The 16903-nt window shown below is 39.3% G+C and overlaps 2 protein-coding genes across 2 annotated transcripts; both read right to left on the bottom strand.

Moving 5' to 3' along the window:
• Nucleotides 1-2952: 2952 nt before the first annotated feature.
• On the bottom strand, nucleotides 2953-4554 carry LOC112188023. Its single transcript, XM_024327038.2, has 2 exons — nucleotides 4201-4554; nucleotides 2953-3654 (listed from the first exon to the last, which is right to left on the bottom strand). Exons 1-2 carry the CDS (start codon nucleotides 4373-4375, stop codon nucleotides 3038-3040), a joined length of 792 nt encoding a protein of 263 aa, XP_024182806.1. The 5' UTR covers nucleotides 4376-4554; the 3' UTR covers nucleotides 2953-3037.
• Nucleotides 4555-13274: 8720 nt separating this feature from the next.
• On the bottom strand, nucleotides 13275-16592 carry LOC112184556. The gene is made up of 3 exons (XM_024322821.1): nucleotides 15975-16592; nucleotides 14814-15743; nucleotides 13275-14405 (listed from the first exon to the last, which is right to left on the bottom strand). Exons 1-3 carry the CDS (start codon nucleotides 16590-16592, stop codon nucleotides 13275-13277), a joined length of 2679 nt encoding a protein of 892 aa, XP_024178589.1.
• Between the last annotated feature and the right edge of the window lie 311 nt (nucleotides 16593-16903).

Raw genomic sequence — 16903 nt, 5'->3', positions numbered from 1 at the left:
AGAGTCATAACCTAAGCAATTCAAACTTTTTAAAAACAATGAACATCATCCAAAATTATGCACCACAACCCATGGTTGGAATCAAATGGCACAGAAAATGTGGGTATCCTTGGCACATATCTCAAACTTGAGTAGATTTTGGTGTCATCTCCAAAAGAAGAGTAGCACATGTTGGAGAAACATCCTCCACTGCATCACCCACAACCTCTTCCACCTCCACCTCATCAATCAGCTTGAGCTTCCTAGGAAACCTCTTCGTTTTTAGTTCAGGTTGTTCTCAACCACCTTGATTTTGATCTTTAGACCTTTCGGTCTTCCCCTTCTCTTCTTAGCCCCTGGCATGTGCATTGTCCATTGGTGTTCGGAATGTTAAAACCTTCCTCCATGTCCAATGAAGGTGTAACTAGTGCTGCATCCATCAATTTGCTCTCTTATTCGACTTGACCAGCTCTACCTGTCCTTCACATAGGACCCCTATAGTTTGGGTTGCCAAATTAGACACTTGAGCAAGCATCGGGGACTTTGCCACTATGGCAACACCCCAACCTAGGATAGCTTGTAAATTTTCCATCGAGAAGTCCAAAACTTACACTAGCATAGCCTGAGGCTGACTAGGAAACCTTGCCCTCAACCCTCTCTAAGCCTCTGTCACCATAGAGAGATCAGGGTTAGAAACCGTAGCTACTACCACACCACCAGACGAAGTCAATTTGGCAAGCTGATCATCTCCAGATTGCACATTACCCTTCCTAAAAGCCATCACTGATACCACCGCAACTATTACCTTTAATTTTCCCTCTTGCTTACCTAAAAAATGATCACGCCCTTCAAGTCCATGCCACCCACAAGCCTGACACACAATCATTTGTCGATCCTTTCATATTGTAGATCTACCTCCGCCGTAACCGTAGAAGCAAACTGAAAGGACCTCGTCATCTAGAGTCGTTGCCAAATATCCACCACCTCCTGAAAACCCTGTGCAACATCACAGCGTTAAGTGCAAACTGACCCACCCTCAGAATTCGGCTCATGGACGTCCCTAGCAGGATAAGTGATTACTCTATCCTCAAACGCGACGACAACTTCCTTACCACTCAGGTCGCCAAAGTCTGCAGTAGCATTGCCACCACATCCCCTAGCTCATCGTACTCATTAAGGACCACTATCGACAATTATAGTGCCATGGACCACCATGGAATACACGATTACACTCATCTGGTCTCTTGAATCTAAACAAGCTACCGTTGCATTAGCAGTAATCGATAACCGGTCTTTCAACCCCACACTGCCACCAATGTTTCAGGCAACCCTTTATCATCCTTGATTTTCCGGGTCACCATTCTCCCAACCAAGTAAAAGTAGGTTTCGGCGATTGCCATCAAACCCACCTCTCCAAAATCCATTACCACCTCTTCGGTGAGTGTCAGCAGTGAGTGTGAGCGTCACCGATAGACAAGCAGCCATATCCTTAGCAATCGCAGAGGCTCGTTGAATTTGCTAGAATGGATAGAAAACCCTAGCCTGTTCTCAACCCTAGCAAACGTGCAGCTTCTCTAGGTTGTATGTAGGACTGGCAAATTCTCCCGAACCAAACCGTACCAACCCGAGCCGAGCCAAGTGAATTGGTAGCCGAAAACTCGGTAACTGAAGTCTTGGTACGGTACAACTGTACCGACTCCACATACACAGTACGGTAGTGGTTTTGATTTTCATATATACATGGTATACCGTACCGTACCGAACTTATGTATAATACTCATATTTTTTTAATATTTTATTCTTCTCTTCTTTCTGACGCGTCTTTACTCTTATCTTTCTTCTTTCTTCTTTCTTCTTTTTCTTTCTTTTGCCATCTCTTTCTGTCTCTTCTTGTCTCCTTCTTTTTATTTTTTTATTCTTCTCTCTTCTCTTTCATTCTTCTCTCTTCTCTTTCTTCTTTCTTCTTTCTTCTTTCTTCTTACTTCTTCTTCTTTGTTTCCCCGTCTCTTCTGTCTCTCTTCTTCTTCTTGAAAAATTCTCTCCTCTTTCTTCTTTTTTATTCTTCTTTCTTCTCTTTCTTCTTTCTTTCCCCGTCTCTTCTGTCTCTCTTCTTCTTCTTGAAAAATTCTCTCTTCTCTTTCTTCTTTTTTATTCTTCTCTCCTCTTTCTTCTTTCTTCTTTCTTTCCCCGTCTCTTCTATCTCTCTTCTTCTTCTTGAAAAATAGCAACCTGTAAAGTGCTTCTCTCTGCTCTCTTCCCAGAATCTGAATCAAACTCGACCTTGGATCTCTCTTTTACTTCAAGTAAGTTTCTTTTCTTACTTATGTTGATTTTCTTTACTGGGAAGAAAAATCTGATTTTGGGTGTAGTTGGTGTTGAATAAAGTCTGAAACTTTTGTTTGATTTTAGCAGAGGTTGCAAATCCGAGGTTGCTTCTTCCTTCACCACAATCACTCTTCCATCACTGTGTGTGGTATGGAGACTGGAGAGACCCATAACCATGTGGGTCGAAAAGTTCTCAGAAGGAGAAAACAGAAGAAGAAGGGATCGGTGATGTGCTGGTGACTGGTTTGTGGCCCAATATCAAACTCGGTTACAAGCCCAACCGTACCGAACCGACCGATTAATTCGGTATACCGGATTTTGTGGCCGGTAGTGGTATAGTTTTTTGCATACCAGTATAAGTTGGTACGGTACATGGTATCGGCCCGTAAGCTTCAGTACCGAACCGAACCCAGCCCTAGTTGTATGTGCTCTAATAATTTTGGTTGGTTTGGTCAACTTGAACCGTTGCACACTCCCAATTCTACAAACCGATTCCACGCTTCCGTCCTACCTATACCAGAAGTACAAAAATGGAAACAACAAAACTCAAAAGGTAATTTTAATTTTGACATATAAAAGAAGGAAAGAGATTGATACGTACGGCTATGAAGGAATGTGATCAGAGGAAAAAATTATGAAGCCACCAAATTTGCAAGAAACATAATCAGTACCATTAAAACAAAAGCTGTTAATTTTTTTGCACAATTGGTTATAAAATGAGTGAATGATCCAATTAGGTTATAAAAAAAGAGAGGCCACAAATAACAACCACAGCATAAACACTAAAATCTATGAAAATCCCACGAATGGCTTGATAGACCACCAAACCCCTCTCCAAAAGCTTAACTGCTCCAGCCCAACTGTGTCCCTCATTATCTTGACTACTACTCACCATTCTTTCTTCTTCGTCTGCCTCCCTGAAGTACACTAATCGCGCCATCACAACTGTTACATCAGTCAGCAAAATAATGTATAGAGGCCTCGAGGCCACGACACTCTCCGAGTTCACTATGTTCATTCCAAACAATGCGTAATCAACGTAAGACAAGACTACCAACAAAGCTATTATGAGAGAACACACAATTCTCATGTTTTCTGATTCTACTATGCACAAGTTTAATCTTTTCGAACTGAAAAAATTGAGGACCCTACGCTGGCTCTGAGGTTGATCCGTATTGGTTGGTGACTTCGAAACTATTGTTGTGTCCGCTGGTAGTTGTGTTTTGGTGCTTCCATCCACACCTTCGGATTGCTTAGTTTCAATGTTGGTTTGTGTTGGAACTTTATTGCTAGCTTCTTGTGTCTGCAATGTCGAACCTTCACGGTTATCATCCTTGATCCGAGTACCAACTGCAAACAAAGGAAATGGTTGGTTAAGAATACCAATCATCCTATAAATTAAACTTCATATGAATGTAATCACAGTTTACAGGGGCATAGCCAGGAATTTATCACAATGAAAACCATGATAAACAGACATGAAATTGAATGCAAGAAAATGCGTCTTAACCTTCTCTTAGCTTATTAAGTACCATTTTGAGACATCTAATTATCCAACGCTTTGCCTTCAAATTAAAAAACAAACTTGGGATAAACAGTAATTTTCTTGCAGATTGATGGTATGAGATACTTTACTTGTTAGCCAACTCTTTAAGAATCGAGTTTTTGAGAGGCAACAGTCATCACAATGTCAATATGGTGTTAGAATTTTGGTTCTAACAGGTCTGGATTCAAAAACTCCAACATGCTCCATCCCCAGTTATGCCCAGTAATGTTTTATTCATCTTTATATCCACATGCAAATGAAACATATATATGGAATCAACGTACAGAATGAAAGAACAAAAGGAATAGTACATATGATAAAAAAATTCAGATTGATATATATGAGCGTACCATTGATTGGAGGTCCGGGTTGTTGTGGTAATACAGGTGAAAGGGGTGGTGAGGGAGGGAGAGATTGGATCTGACCCGTGATAAGGGCCATGCGATCCGATCCTCTTTCTGCAATTCTTCTTCTTCTTTCTTCTCTCGCCAATTTCTTTGCCATCTCATCTTCACCGGTCGACATATTCGATCTCTCTCTCTCTCTCTCTCTCTGAGCCTTTGAATTTGTATATGCACACAATTTCACAATTTTCAAATTTTGAGCTCTGCCTTGCTATTTGTATCTTTCCCAAATACAAAAGTCAACCTCTCTCTATGCGAGAGGTTCTGATCGAAGAAGGTTTTCAAGTTATGTCCTAGATTATGTCCTCAGAAGTAATTTACCCCAAGTATCGAACAGTAATTTTTACTTTTATATAAAAATTAAAAAAATAATACTCATACAAAGGGAGCTTTGCCGATATTATTAACACATCCCTTATTGTTTTTTTTTTTTGAGAGGATTGAAAAATTAATTCATTGATGAAACATCATTACAATCAGAGATTAAAATTGCCTCCACAGACGGAGAGATAGTTGAAAAAAAAATCCAACTGAAAATCAGCATTCTTAGCATCTTGCGCCAAGATATGAGCCGCTCCATTGGCCTGTCTTCCCACCTTAAAAACACTAGCATCCAAAGCTTCATGCAATAGCTCCCGTAGGTCTGCTAACAGAAAACCCAAATCCGAATGGTCTAAAGAAGAAGACGACAGAGCCGTTGATGCGCTAAAAGCAAGCGCGCAATTTAACCCTGAAATATCGTTAGTAGTATAAGCAAATAGGGATCGTTCTATTCCGGGGATTGAGGGTACACCTGTAATTGTGTAACAAATAAAGAAAAGTATTATTTACAAAAATAAAATAAAGAATAAATATATACAATTGAATAAACAAATAAAGAATTAAAATAATAAAGTATTATTTACAAAAATAAAGTAAAGAATAGAAATATATACAAGTAACAAAATAAAAAGGAAGGGGGGTTTAAGAATTATAGAATTGAAAATTAAGATAAAGAAAATATAAAAACACATGTACAAGAATGAAACATAAGAAACAAAGATTAAACCCAAGTTTATCATTGAATTCGAATTAACCCTACATTGTTCTTCCAAGTCATGAGAGAGGAGTTGATCATGTGAAACATTCGAAAGCAAATGATTTCCCATATTTTACTTTTCAATGCTAATTAACCTAAGCGAAAGCACCTAGATTAATCCTATCAAACATGCAATCAAACCCTAGAAAGCTAGTCAATCATGTCATGTTTAACGCATTACACATAGAGAAAGGCTATATCAACTCAAGTGTACAACTTAGTATGAATAAGTTCACCTAATTGCAATCCTCTTCAATTGAATTCGATTTTTGTCCAAAACCTTTACTACTTTGATTCAAGTTTACACAAAACGAAAAGTCGATTTCATGTTCTTAAACCTAGCACCAATTACATGCAAATCCTATAAGTGTCGACCCAAATAAGATAAACATATAAAAGTTTTCTATCAAGCAAATTCAATCGAACAAACTCACATAAGCAACTTAGAATCACAATTATGGAATTCGAAAACTTTATTTAAACATAGAAATTGGGCTTAAACTTTGCCCTTAACATTATTTGTTAACTAGAATTCATAGTTTTACAAAATCAAACAAAGAAAACAAGAGAAAGGATATAATACACCTTGAAAGATGAATGATAAAGCCTTGAGACGAAGAACTTGAAGATCCTTGAAAGCAAGCAATCTTCTAGGGACGACACAAGGGTGGATGGCGGTTGGGAAATTGATGTATTGCATGGCTTCTCTTTCTCTTGGCTTGAAAATGAAGAACAAGAAAACTAGAGAATGGAAAAGAAATATGGAGAGGAAATGGAGAGACAAGGAGATGGAATGGATGAAGGAATTGGTGATTGAGAGTGAGAGGAGAAGGTGTTTAAATAGGGAAGAAAAAGAATAGTGAAATGATGAGATGAAGAAAAATAATGAAAGTGGAGTATGAGAGTGGTTTGTAAAATATGTAAAAGATGAGGTAATGATGAAAGCAAAGCATGAAGGTGAAGAAATGTGGAAGTGATGATGATCTTTTAGGGTAGAAAAATTGTATCCAAGGAAAAAGAAATGCTTTCTTCATATGGGTGGGAAACATGAATATGTGGTGTTGAGCTGTTTTCAGGTCAGTTTCTTCCCCTTTATTCCTTCAATTATTTCTCCATCAAAACTTCAGAATGAGCCTTCGACTTCTTCATAAAAAATGTTCCACTATGAGTTTATATCATCCTCACAAATTTTCAGAGCTTTATTCCATGTGGTTGGGCCGGAAATGCTGCTGGACCTCTTACAGGTCCAGTTTTCCGGTTTTGCTTCTGTAGAAAATTGGGCTGATTGTTTGAAGGCCTTCCACTCATATTTTTCTCTGGAACTCTTCATAAGAAATGATCCTTTGGGTGTCTAGAATGGATCTGGAGAGTTTCAGCTCATTTCGAGTTCATATGGTCAGGTGGCCGCTCCTTCTTCCTTGCTTGGCTCTGATTCTCCTAGCCGGAGTAAGAAAATATTCAAGGTTGACTTTTTAGTGCATTTTCATTCTTCTCCATCATTTCTAGGTAATTATGGACGTAACACTCATTTCTTCTTCATCTACTCCAATGTACCTAAAAATAGAAATTAAGTTAAAAATCGATTCGTTAAGGAATAACTAAGCAAAATGTGAGGAATTAACTATTAAAATATCACATTAAAATGCTCCTATCAAATTCCCTCACACTTAGCTTTTGCTAGTCCCTTAGCAAAACAAAACAAAAAAAATCCAAAACAGAACAAAGACTTGACAAAAAGCAAGTAAATGACTCTATTGCTCCTAACTGTTGTCTCAGAGACTCCAAACTCATGGCTTTCACGTTAAACACTTAATCAAAATCACAAAGATAATTCCATGGTTAATAAACCTGTGACATTCATATGACTAAGCAAGATATGGAGAACTTAAGTTATACAGTGAATGATAGCATGTTTCGAACAAGTCCAATCCAAACTCACAGGGCATACTCTCGATTTTTCTCTCAGAAATGGCTATGCTTAAAAGCTTCACACTCAAGTATATGCAAGAGAACAAATTGTAAGGCAACAAACAGCTTGCATATTTCATCAATAAACACATTTTGTGAAGAATTTTTAAAGACCTCATGAAATGACTAAGTGCACAAATGGACCTAAACCATAAGCTCGACTGCGTAACTGACTCCACTAACCAAAGATTGCCCATCTCAAGGATCAAGTTAGCACTTAAAACAGGTTGTAATGGGGCTAAGCTAGGGTTTTCGAAATGAAGATTAAGGATACAAAAAATCCTAAGGACCGAGCAGAGCATATAAGGACCACCTTATGTCATCATTTTTGTAGACCAAATATCATTGTTTTGGGCCAAACCTTCACTCTAACCAACATGGGAATGGACAAAGGCGTAATTTTCAACTTTGAGCCTTCTACAAATTTACAAGTCCAAAACCACACTTCAACATTTTCCCAAGAGTTTTCTTTTCAATTTTTTTCTTCTCTTTTGCCGCTTTTCTTTCTTTCTTTCTTTCCTTTTTTCAAGGCAATTTTTTTTTTTTTTTTCTTGGATTTTTCCCACCCCACACTTGTCTTTCATCGTCACCCCTACATACTATGTCATGCTCTACTAAGTCCTTAAGACAAGGGTAGAGATATCCTGTACTAAGCTCATGGTAGGGTAGTGAGGGTGATGAAACAAAGGTTTTCAATGTAGGCTCAAAGGGGTTCATTCTAAAGAGTCCCACGACGGGCACTATTGGGGACACAAGCTTGTTTGGCTATGGTGGTTACCCTAATGCCTTCTATCCTATCCAAGATCAGGGCATATTATGGCATACAAGTTTTGACAGTCACAAAAGTCGAGTTCTAGTATTCTCTAGTCCATTAATATCTATGGCACATGATCATTGGATTTTCAAAGAAAGATGAGGTTTTGCAAATACAGCCATGAAATTATGAATTTATCAATAAGCACTCGAAAAGAAAGTATTTTAGCTCAACAACTCACTTAGGGTCAAATGAATTAGACTTAATCCTAGCATGCTTAATGAACCAAGTTACAATCCTATCTCAAATCTTCATACAAGCATCACAATGTCGATTAACCACAGAATTCAATTAAGTCCTATTTCGATTGTGAAAACCTTCAGCCATGAATTCAAAGACATGTTCATCCTAGACGTTAAGAGCATCCTAAGACTCAAAAACAAAAACAAAAGCAACGAAAATTTTTTTTAAAAAATTTTTGACATTTTTCAAATTTTTTTTTTTGTATTTTTCAATATATATGACTCAAGATAAAAGTGTAAATCCCTTCCCCCACACTTAAATATTGCATTGTCCTCAATGTAATCAAGAATAAGCATGCAATGAAACACTTAAGCATATAGGGATGAAATAACTACTAAAACAAATAAGCAAAAAATAAAAATAAAATAAAAGATAAGGATAAAGAAAGAAAATCTGATTTGCATGGGTTGCCTCCCAAGTAGCGCTTGGTTTTAACGTCTTCTCAGCCTAGACGTGGTTTCCTCTTGTCCTTAGTTGGTGGAGCCTTCAAAGCCTCCCTTTGGGTTTGGAATTGTGTTGCTCGGAAGCCTACCAGTTTCATGAAACTTGGTCATGAAGTCCACCACTTGTCCCATCTGCTTCCTAAGCTCAGCAATGTCCTTGGTATGGGCTTGTTGTCCTTGTAGCAAAGTCTGTGTGGCACTAGTCAATGCCTCTATCGTCTTATCATAGTGAGAATTGGAATTCCCTACGTTGTGTTGAGGAGGCATGTAAGGTCTTTGATAGGGAGGTCTTTGAGGACGTTGGAAACTGCCACCAAGAGGGTTCTGAACATTTTCATTGTTCGTCCACTTGAAGTTGGGGTGGTCCCTCCATCCAGGGTTATAGGTATTCGAATATGGATCATACCTTGGACGTTGGGGACCCCCTTGGTTCCCTTGATAGCCTCCTATGGAATTCACATACTCCCAACCACCATTCTCACTTAGTTGAGGACATTGATCCGTAGGATGTCCTTGGGTAGAGCATACCCCACAAGCAGAGGGTCCTCCTTGTCCTTGAGTAGTCGCCACCTTGTTCACAAGAAGGGTGAGTTTGCTCAATTGATCTTCAATGGCAGGACTAGTGCTCACCTCATTTACCCTACGAGTGGTTTGTCTCACACCCTCATACTGTTGAGTATTTAGGGCACGATTTTCAATAAGTTCCCTCCCAGCTGCAGGTGACTTGTCCACAAAAGCTCCTCCAGCTGCAGCATCAAGCATTTGCCTCTCTAAGGGTAAGAGTCCTTCGTAAAAACATGTCAGTAGGGTCTCATCCTTCATCTGATGTTGAGGGCATTGTGCAAGTAAGGAATTGAACCTCTCATAGTAGGCACCATAGGACTCATCATGGGCTTGCTCAATTCCACTGATCTTCTTCCTGAGTGTGATGACCTTTGAAGCTGGGAAGTATTTTTCCAAGAAGGCCTTCCTCATTGTTTCCCATGAAGTAATACGTCCAGCAGGAATCTCATATAGCCAATCTTTGGCTCTGTCAGCTAAGGAGAATGGAAATGCCTTCATCTTCAGAATGTTTTCATCAGCTCCTTGTGGTTGCATGTTTGCACACACAGACTGAAATTCGCGGATATGCTTGTTAGCATCCTCCATATTAAGTCCATGGAAAATAGGGAGCTTGTGCAACAATCCACTCTTAAGCTCAAACTCTGCCTGTCTTCCTGCTGCAGGGGCAGGGTATACTATGCCTGTAGGGGGTCCTCCTTGGACAGCTGCTGTAGAGAGTTCCCTAATAGATGCCATTCTATCTTCTTGGACTTCTTCAGGTGGTGGTGGAAGCGGTGGTGCAAGTAATGGTAGAGACGAAGTTGATGTAGGTGATGTGGATTCCTCTTCTTTTAACTCAAGAAGTGAAGGATTCTTCAAACGAGCGAGCCTTGCTTCAATTTCTTTTATTGTAGAGGGTCTAGAAGGCTTGGTCATTCATAGAAATCCTGAACATCAATAAGAATTAGAGAAGTTAGTAAAGTGTATAGTGAGGTAAAAATAAGTTAGTGATTTATACATCAACGTCACTATTCACACGTTACTATTCATAAATTACTATTCACGATTTATACAAGTATAAAGAGAAGTATATATTACAAAAATATGCACAATCTTCACAAATGAACCACGTAAGAAATTTATACAAGTATAAAATGTACAAAACAACACAATTTACATGTGGAGGTTATGTTCAAGTGTATTATTATCTTTACAAATAAAGTTAATATCTTTATTGATTACAAGTTGTAAGTCGAGCCCAATAGAAACCACTACTATTGGTGAGATACGATCTAGGGATAGTCGCCTAGACATAAGTCGCTTTCCTTTGTTTCAGAAGGCTAGATGGCCAGATTAAGAGGTAAGTGAGAGGGAGGACTCATTTTGGTGACACTACGGAGGCTACTCCCTCATTGAGGTTTAGGCCCCTATTGGCTACTCCCACATTGTGGTTTACGCACGGTCTATAGTATCTCTGAGATCCAATTTGAACCCATCACCCAGGGTCTCAACCTAAGACACCATCTATATGCCCCTTACTCAGCTTGGAAATAACTCATGTGTTAGACAGTTCTCCAAATGTTAATAAAAGCCGCCCTCAACCTCATAAGACCTCAGAAAGGCACTAATGAAGGGTTAAGGCCAATATTAACAAAAGGGCCCTTATCTACTCATACGATTTTACACACTTATAATAATCAAGAAATTAACGAAATTTATAATTAATGCTTTACATTTCTTTTGTTTAGTAAGGTTAGACACATTATAAACAAAAACTTTCAAACAATACTATTAACAAAACGTCACAACTTAACCGTTTTTTGTTTTTTTTTTTTGTTTTCGAACACAACATATAAACAAAACAAATATTCACATATTCAACAAGTGATTTTTCAATCCCCGGCAACGGCGCCAAAAATTGATGCGCTAAAAGCAAGCGCGCAATTTAACCCTGAAATATCGTTAGTAGTATAAGCAAATAGGGATCGTTCTATTCCGGGGATTGAGGGTACACCTGTAATTGTGTAACAAATAAAGAAAAGTATTATTTACAAAAATAAAATAAAGAATAAATATATACAATTGAATAAACAAATAAAGAATTAAAATAATAAAGTATTATTTACAAAAATAAAGTAAAGAATAGAAATATATACAAGTAACAAAATAAAAAGGAATGGGGGTTTAAGAATTATAGAATTGAAAATTAAGATAAAGAAAATATAAAAACACATGTACAAGAATGAAACATAAGAAACAAAGATTAAACCCAAGTTTATCATTGAATTCGAATTAACCCTACATTGTTCTTCCAAGTCATGAGAGAGGAGTTGATCATGTGAAACATTCGAAAGCAAATGATTTCCCATATTTTACTTTTCAATGCTAATTAACCTAAGCGAAAGCACCTAGATTAATCCTATCAAACATGCAATCAAACCCTAGAAAGCTAGTCAATCATGTCATGTTTAACGCATTACACATAGAGAAAGGCTATATCAACTCAAGTGTACAACTTAGTATGAATAAGTTCACCTAATTGCAATCCTCTTCAATTGAATTCGATTTTTGTCCAAAACCTTTACTACTTTGATTCAAGTTTACACAAAACGAAAAGTCGATTTCATGTTCTTAAACCTAGCACCAATTACATGCAAATCCTATAAGTGTCGACCCAAATAAGATAAACATATAAAAGTTTTCTATCAAGCAAATTCAATCGAACAAACTCACATAAGCAACTTAGAATCACAATTATGGAATTCGAAAACTTTATTTAAACATAGAAATTGGGCTTAAACTTTGCCCTTAACATTATTTGTTAACTAGAATTCATAGTTTTACAAAATCAAACAAAGAAAACAAGAGAAAGGATATAATACACCTTGAAAGATGAATGATAAAGCCTTGAGACGAAGAACTTGAAGATCCTTGAAAGCAAGCAATCTTCTAGGGACGACACAAGGGTGGATGGCGGTTGGGAAATTGATGTATTGCATGGCTTCTCTTTCTCTTGGCTTGAAAATGAAGAACAAGAAAACTAGAGAATGGAAAAGAAATATGGAGAGGAAATGGAGAGACAAGGAGATGGAATGGATGAAGGAATTGGTGATTGAGAGTGAGAGGAGAAGGTGTTTAAATAGGGAAGAAAAAGAATAGTGAAATGATGAGATGAAGAAAAATAATGAAAGTGGAGTATGAGAGTGGTTTGTAAAATATGTAAAAGATGAGGTAATGATGAAAGCAAAGCATGAAGGTGAAGAAATGTGGAAGTGATGATGATCTTTTAGGGTAGAAAAATTGTATCCAAGGAAAAAGAAATGCTTTCTTCATATGGGTGGGAAACATGAATATGTGGTGTTGAGCTGTTTTCAGGTCAGTTTCTTCCCCTTTATTCCTTCAATTATTTCTCCATCAAAACTTCAGAATGAGCCTTCGACTTCTTCATAAAAAATGTTCCACTATGAGTGTATATCATCCTCACAAATTTTCAGAGCTTTATTCCATGTGGTTGGGCCGGAAATGCTGCTGGACCTCTTACAGGTCCAGTTTTCCGGTTTTGCTTCTGTAGAAAATTGGGCTGATTGTTTGAAGGCCTTCCACTCATATTTTTCTCTGGAACTCTTCATAAGAAATGATCCTTTGGGTGTCTAGAATGGATCTGGAGAGTTTCAGCTCATTTCGAGTTCATATGGTCAGGTGGCCGCTCCTTCTTCCTTGCTTGGCTCTGATTCTCCTAGCCGGAGTAAGAAAATATTCAAGGTTGACTTTTTAGTGCATTTTCATTCTTCTCCATCATTTCTAGGTAATTATGGACGTAACACTCATTTCTTCTTCATCTACTCCAATGTACCTAAAAATAGAAATTAAGTTAAAAATCGATTCGTTAAGGAATAACTAAGCAAAATGTGAGGAATTAACTATTAAAATATCACATTAAAATGCTCCTATCAGCCGTCACCAACTCCAGGCAATCGGTTTCCACAATTAGAGGTGTGAGATGATTCTCAAGAGCTGTCTGCACCCCAAGAAGCAGGGCCAACAGCCCAGCATGTTTGGCTGAGTTTGCTGTCATGACCGAATGCCGAAATCCATGCAGAAACAGCCCAATATGATCACGAAACACTCCTCCCAACCCTATACACCTAGAGGTCTCATCAAACGCTGCATCAACATTCATCTTCACATAGCCAACTGGAGGCTTAGTCCACTTTGGCATGACCCGGATCCCCGACACGGACTGAGTAGCAACATGAGCTGCTTTGTAATCCTTCCACCATCCCAAAGTCATGGGTACCACCTCAAAGGCTTGCTTGAAATCTCCATCCCAAACTTTGGCATTCCTATTTCTCCAAGTAGCCCACAAGATCATCAAGGAAGGGGCAAAGTTTTGAGGAGTCAAATTATGGACAGTAACCAACCAGTCAGCAACGTTTGTAGGGGCCGAAACCAAGGGTAAATTGGCACCTTCAATCAAGCTAGCAGCGTGAGGACAGTCACGAACCGCATGGATAAGCGTCTCAACGTCTTCGTCGCAAAGTGGGCATTGGGTATCAAGATCAATACCGCGTTCACTTAGCCGACTCCGAGTAAGAAGAATATTAGCCGCTGCTTTCCATGCACAAATTTTCACAGTATTGGGCACAGATGCTTTCCATAATTGATTCCACAGAGCCTCACTTGGATTGAGTGCGGAAGAATGATCAGCAAGAACTCTGTGTTGAGCCACATGGTAGGCTAACTTCACTGTAAACCGGCCTTTTTTGTCGCCACCCCAAATCCATCTATCCTCATGATTCCGGGGACTAAGCGGAATATCAAGGATCTTTTGAACAATATGAGCAGGAAAAAGTTCTGAAAGCAAAGTAGAATTCCACACACTTGGGGACAGGAAGAGGTCAACTACATATGTAACACGATCCGAAAGATAAACACCTAACTCCTCCCCACATAACCACAGGTCTGTCCAAATGTTAGTAGACAAACCATTCCCAATATGACGCTGAATACCAGCTCGAAGTATATCTCTCCCATGCAAAATACTTCTCCAAGCATATGAAGGCTATGTCCCCAATGTAGCTTCCCAAAAAATGCTAGTTGGAAAATAAAGAGCTTTGAACAATTCACCAATCAAAGAATCAGGGCTTTGGATTAATCTCCAGCCCTGCTTGGCTAGCATAGCCAAGTTGAAAGCAAATAAATGTCAAAATCCCATGCCTCCCACACTTTTAGGTTTACACAAATCATCCCATGCCCGCCAATGCAGCCCCTTTTTCTCATCCGTACTCCCCCGCCAGAATTGGGCACATAACTTATGAAGTTCCTGAATAAGGGTCTGGGGGAGCAGGTAACAATTCATTGTGTACAACAGCATAGCCTGCGCCACCACCTTAATTAAAATCTCTCTTCCTGCTGCACTAAGTAATTTAGACCTCCAACCAGTTAGTTTTTTGGACAAATTATCTTTAACGTAAGCAAAAGTATCAGACTTGGATCTGCCAACAAGAGTTGGAATGCTCAGATATTTCTCATGCTTATCCACCACTTGCACTCCCAGAATCTGTACCATAGAAACTCTCATGTGGGGAAGGACACTCCCACTGAAAACCACATTACTCTTCTGCAAATTCACCTGTTGCCCAGAAGCTCGTTCATAAACATTTAATAAATTCCTAATCAAGGTACAATCCTGAGATGTAGCACTAGAGTAGAGCATACTATCGTCAGCAAAAAGGAGATGACTAACAGAAGGCGCCCCATCACAAATACGCAGCCCCTGCCAATGACCAGAAGAGACCGAGTGCGTGATCAGTGCAGATAAACCTTTAGCACATAACAAGAAAAGATAAGATGACAATGGGTCACCTTGCCGCAACCCACGTTGTGGAGTGACAAACCCTCGGGGAGTACCATTAATAATAAAATCATAACGCACTGTAGATAAGCAAGACATTATCAGTTGCACCCATTGCTCAGGAAAACCCATCTTCAACATGATTCTCTGTAAAAAGCCCCACTCAAGCCGATCATAGGGTTTGCTAATGTCCAACTTAAGGGGTAAAAAACCCTCACGTCCCCGCCTCAACTTGTGCATATAATGAGCTAACTCCGAAGCTACCAAAGTATTATCAGAGATCAAACGATCAGGAACAAAAGCACTTTGTTGAGGAGAGATAATCGTTGGCAAGAAACTCTTGAGTCTATTAGCAAGAACTTTAGAGACAATTTTATAAATGACATTGCATAATGTAATGGGTCGCAGATGCGACATATTCACCACCTCCCTAACCTTAGGAATAAGAGCAACATAAGTATAAGTCAAATCTGGGGGCAATTCCGAATGAGTTAACATCAAAATGACCGCATTACTAACCTCATGGCCAATGAGGTCCCAATATTTCTAGAAAAAGAAAGGTGAAAGACCATCCGGACCTAGCGCCTTTGAAGGATGCATCTAAAAAAGAGCTATACGGACTTCCTTCAAACAATATGGTGCTAGTAACGTCTCATTCATCTGAGGAGAAACTCAGGGTTCAATGGTCTCGAGAACCAATTTTTGAGCCTCCACATCAGGGGTGTGGGAACTAAAAATAGTCTGAAAATACTCCAAAACCACACTTTCGATACCTACCTTGGACTCTTGCCATACCCCATTAACATCGAATAGACCCTTAATTCTATTCTTTTGTCTCCTGTTCGATGCTTTCTTATGGAAAAATCGCGAATTCCGGTCTCCATCCTTGAGCCAGATCGCTCTAGAACGCTGTCTCCAATACATCTCATCAAGAGACATTAATTCATTCAAACGTTGTGAGAGTTGAAGCTTAGAGGCCTGATCATTCTGATCAAAAGTTTTCTGGACAGCTTCCACTTCTTCCCTTCGACTCTGAAAAACAGTACGATCCCAATCCAAGAATTGAGTTCCCAACCCTTTAAGCTTTCGGCAAAGCTGCAACATCGGCTCCCCCCATATGGGGTGCCCCAGCCTCCGCCATCGTGGCCGAGAAACCTTCATGAGCACACCACATTTCTTCAAACCGGAATTGTCGCCGGTAGAAGTCCTGACGCATTTGTTCCTTCCGCACTTGCAGCAGAAGAGGAGTATGATCAACCCGGCTCGGGTGGAGATTGATGATCCTGGAGAACCCAAACTCCTAACTCCAAGCTGGCGTACATGTACCCCTGTCAAGCCTCTCCTTTGTGTGAGAATCAGACCATGTATAGAGACCACCCGCTGCCCCCATATCATTCAAATTTCAATCCGACAGCGCTTGCCGGAAGGCCTGCATCTGACTAACACTGCGTAGTCTACCCCCGGATTTCTCACCCAGTTCCAAAAGCTCATTGAAATCACCGACAACAACCCATCGCTCTCTCGGGTTTCGAACAAGAGACAGTATCAAATTCCAAGATGTATGATGCTGACCAGTTTCAGGATGGCCATAAAAGCCCGTGAACCTCCATTCTGCCTCATTCGGGGGATTGATGAAAGCATCAATAAAATATTGATCCATATCACGGACCGTAACGGAGATAGTATCATCCCAAAGTAAAGCCAAA

Source organism: Rosa chinensis, chromosome 2 (assembly GCF_002994745.2).
Source record: "Rosa chinensis cultivar Old Blush chromosome 2, RchiOBHm-V2, whole genome shotgun sequence".
NCBI lineage: Eukaryota > Viridiplantae > Streptophyta > Magnoliopsida > Rosales > Rosaceae > Rosa > Rosa chinensis.
Note: the sequence above shows the minus strand (reverse complement) of the source record. Positions and strands in the feature narration are given on the sequence as shown.

Bases quoted from the DNA above. Each gene is read 5' to 3' on its own strand.
- LOC112188023 (XM_024327038.2), bottom strand. From the start codon at position 4,375: ATGTCGACCGGTGAAGATGAGATGGCAAAGAAATTGGCGAGAGAAGAA. The intron at 3,655-4,200 runs GTACGCTCATAT...CTTTGTTTGCAG, and splicing joins ACCCGGACCTCCAATCAATG to TTGGTACTCGGATCAAGGAT.
- LOC112184556 (XM_024322821.1), bottom strand. From the start codon at position 16,592: ATGATATGGGGGCAGCGGGTGGTCTCTATACATGGTCTGATTCTCACA. The intron at 15,744-15,974 runs GTAGGTATCGAA...TTCTTTTTCTAG, and splicing joins GGGTATGGCAAGAGTCCAAG to AAATATTGGGACCTCATTGG. The intron at 14,406-14,813 runs GTTAAAGATAAT...TTGGGGACATAG, and splicing joins AGTCTGATACTTTTGCTTAC to CCTTCATATGCTTGGAGAAG.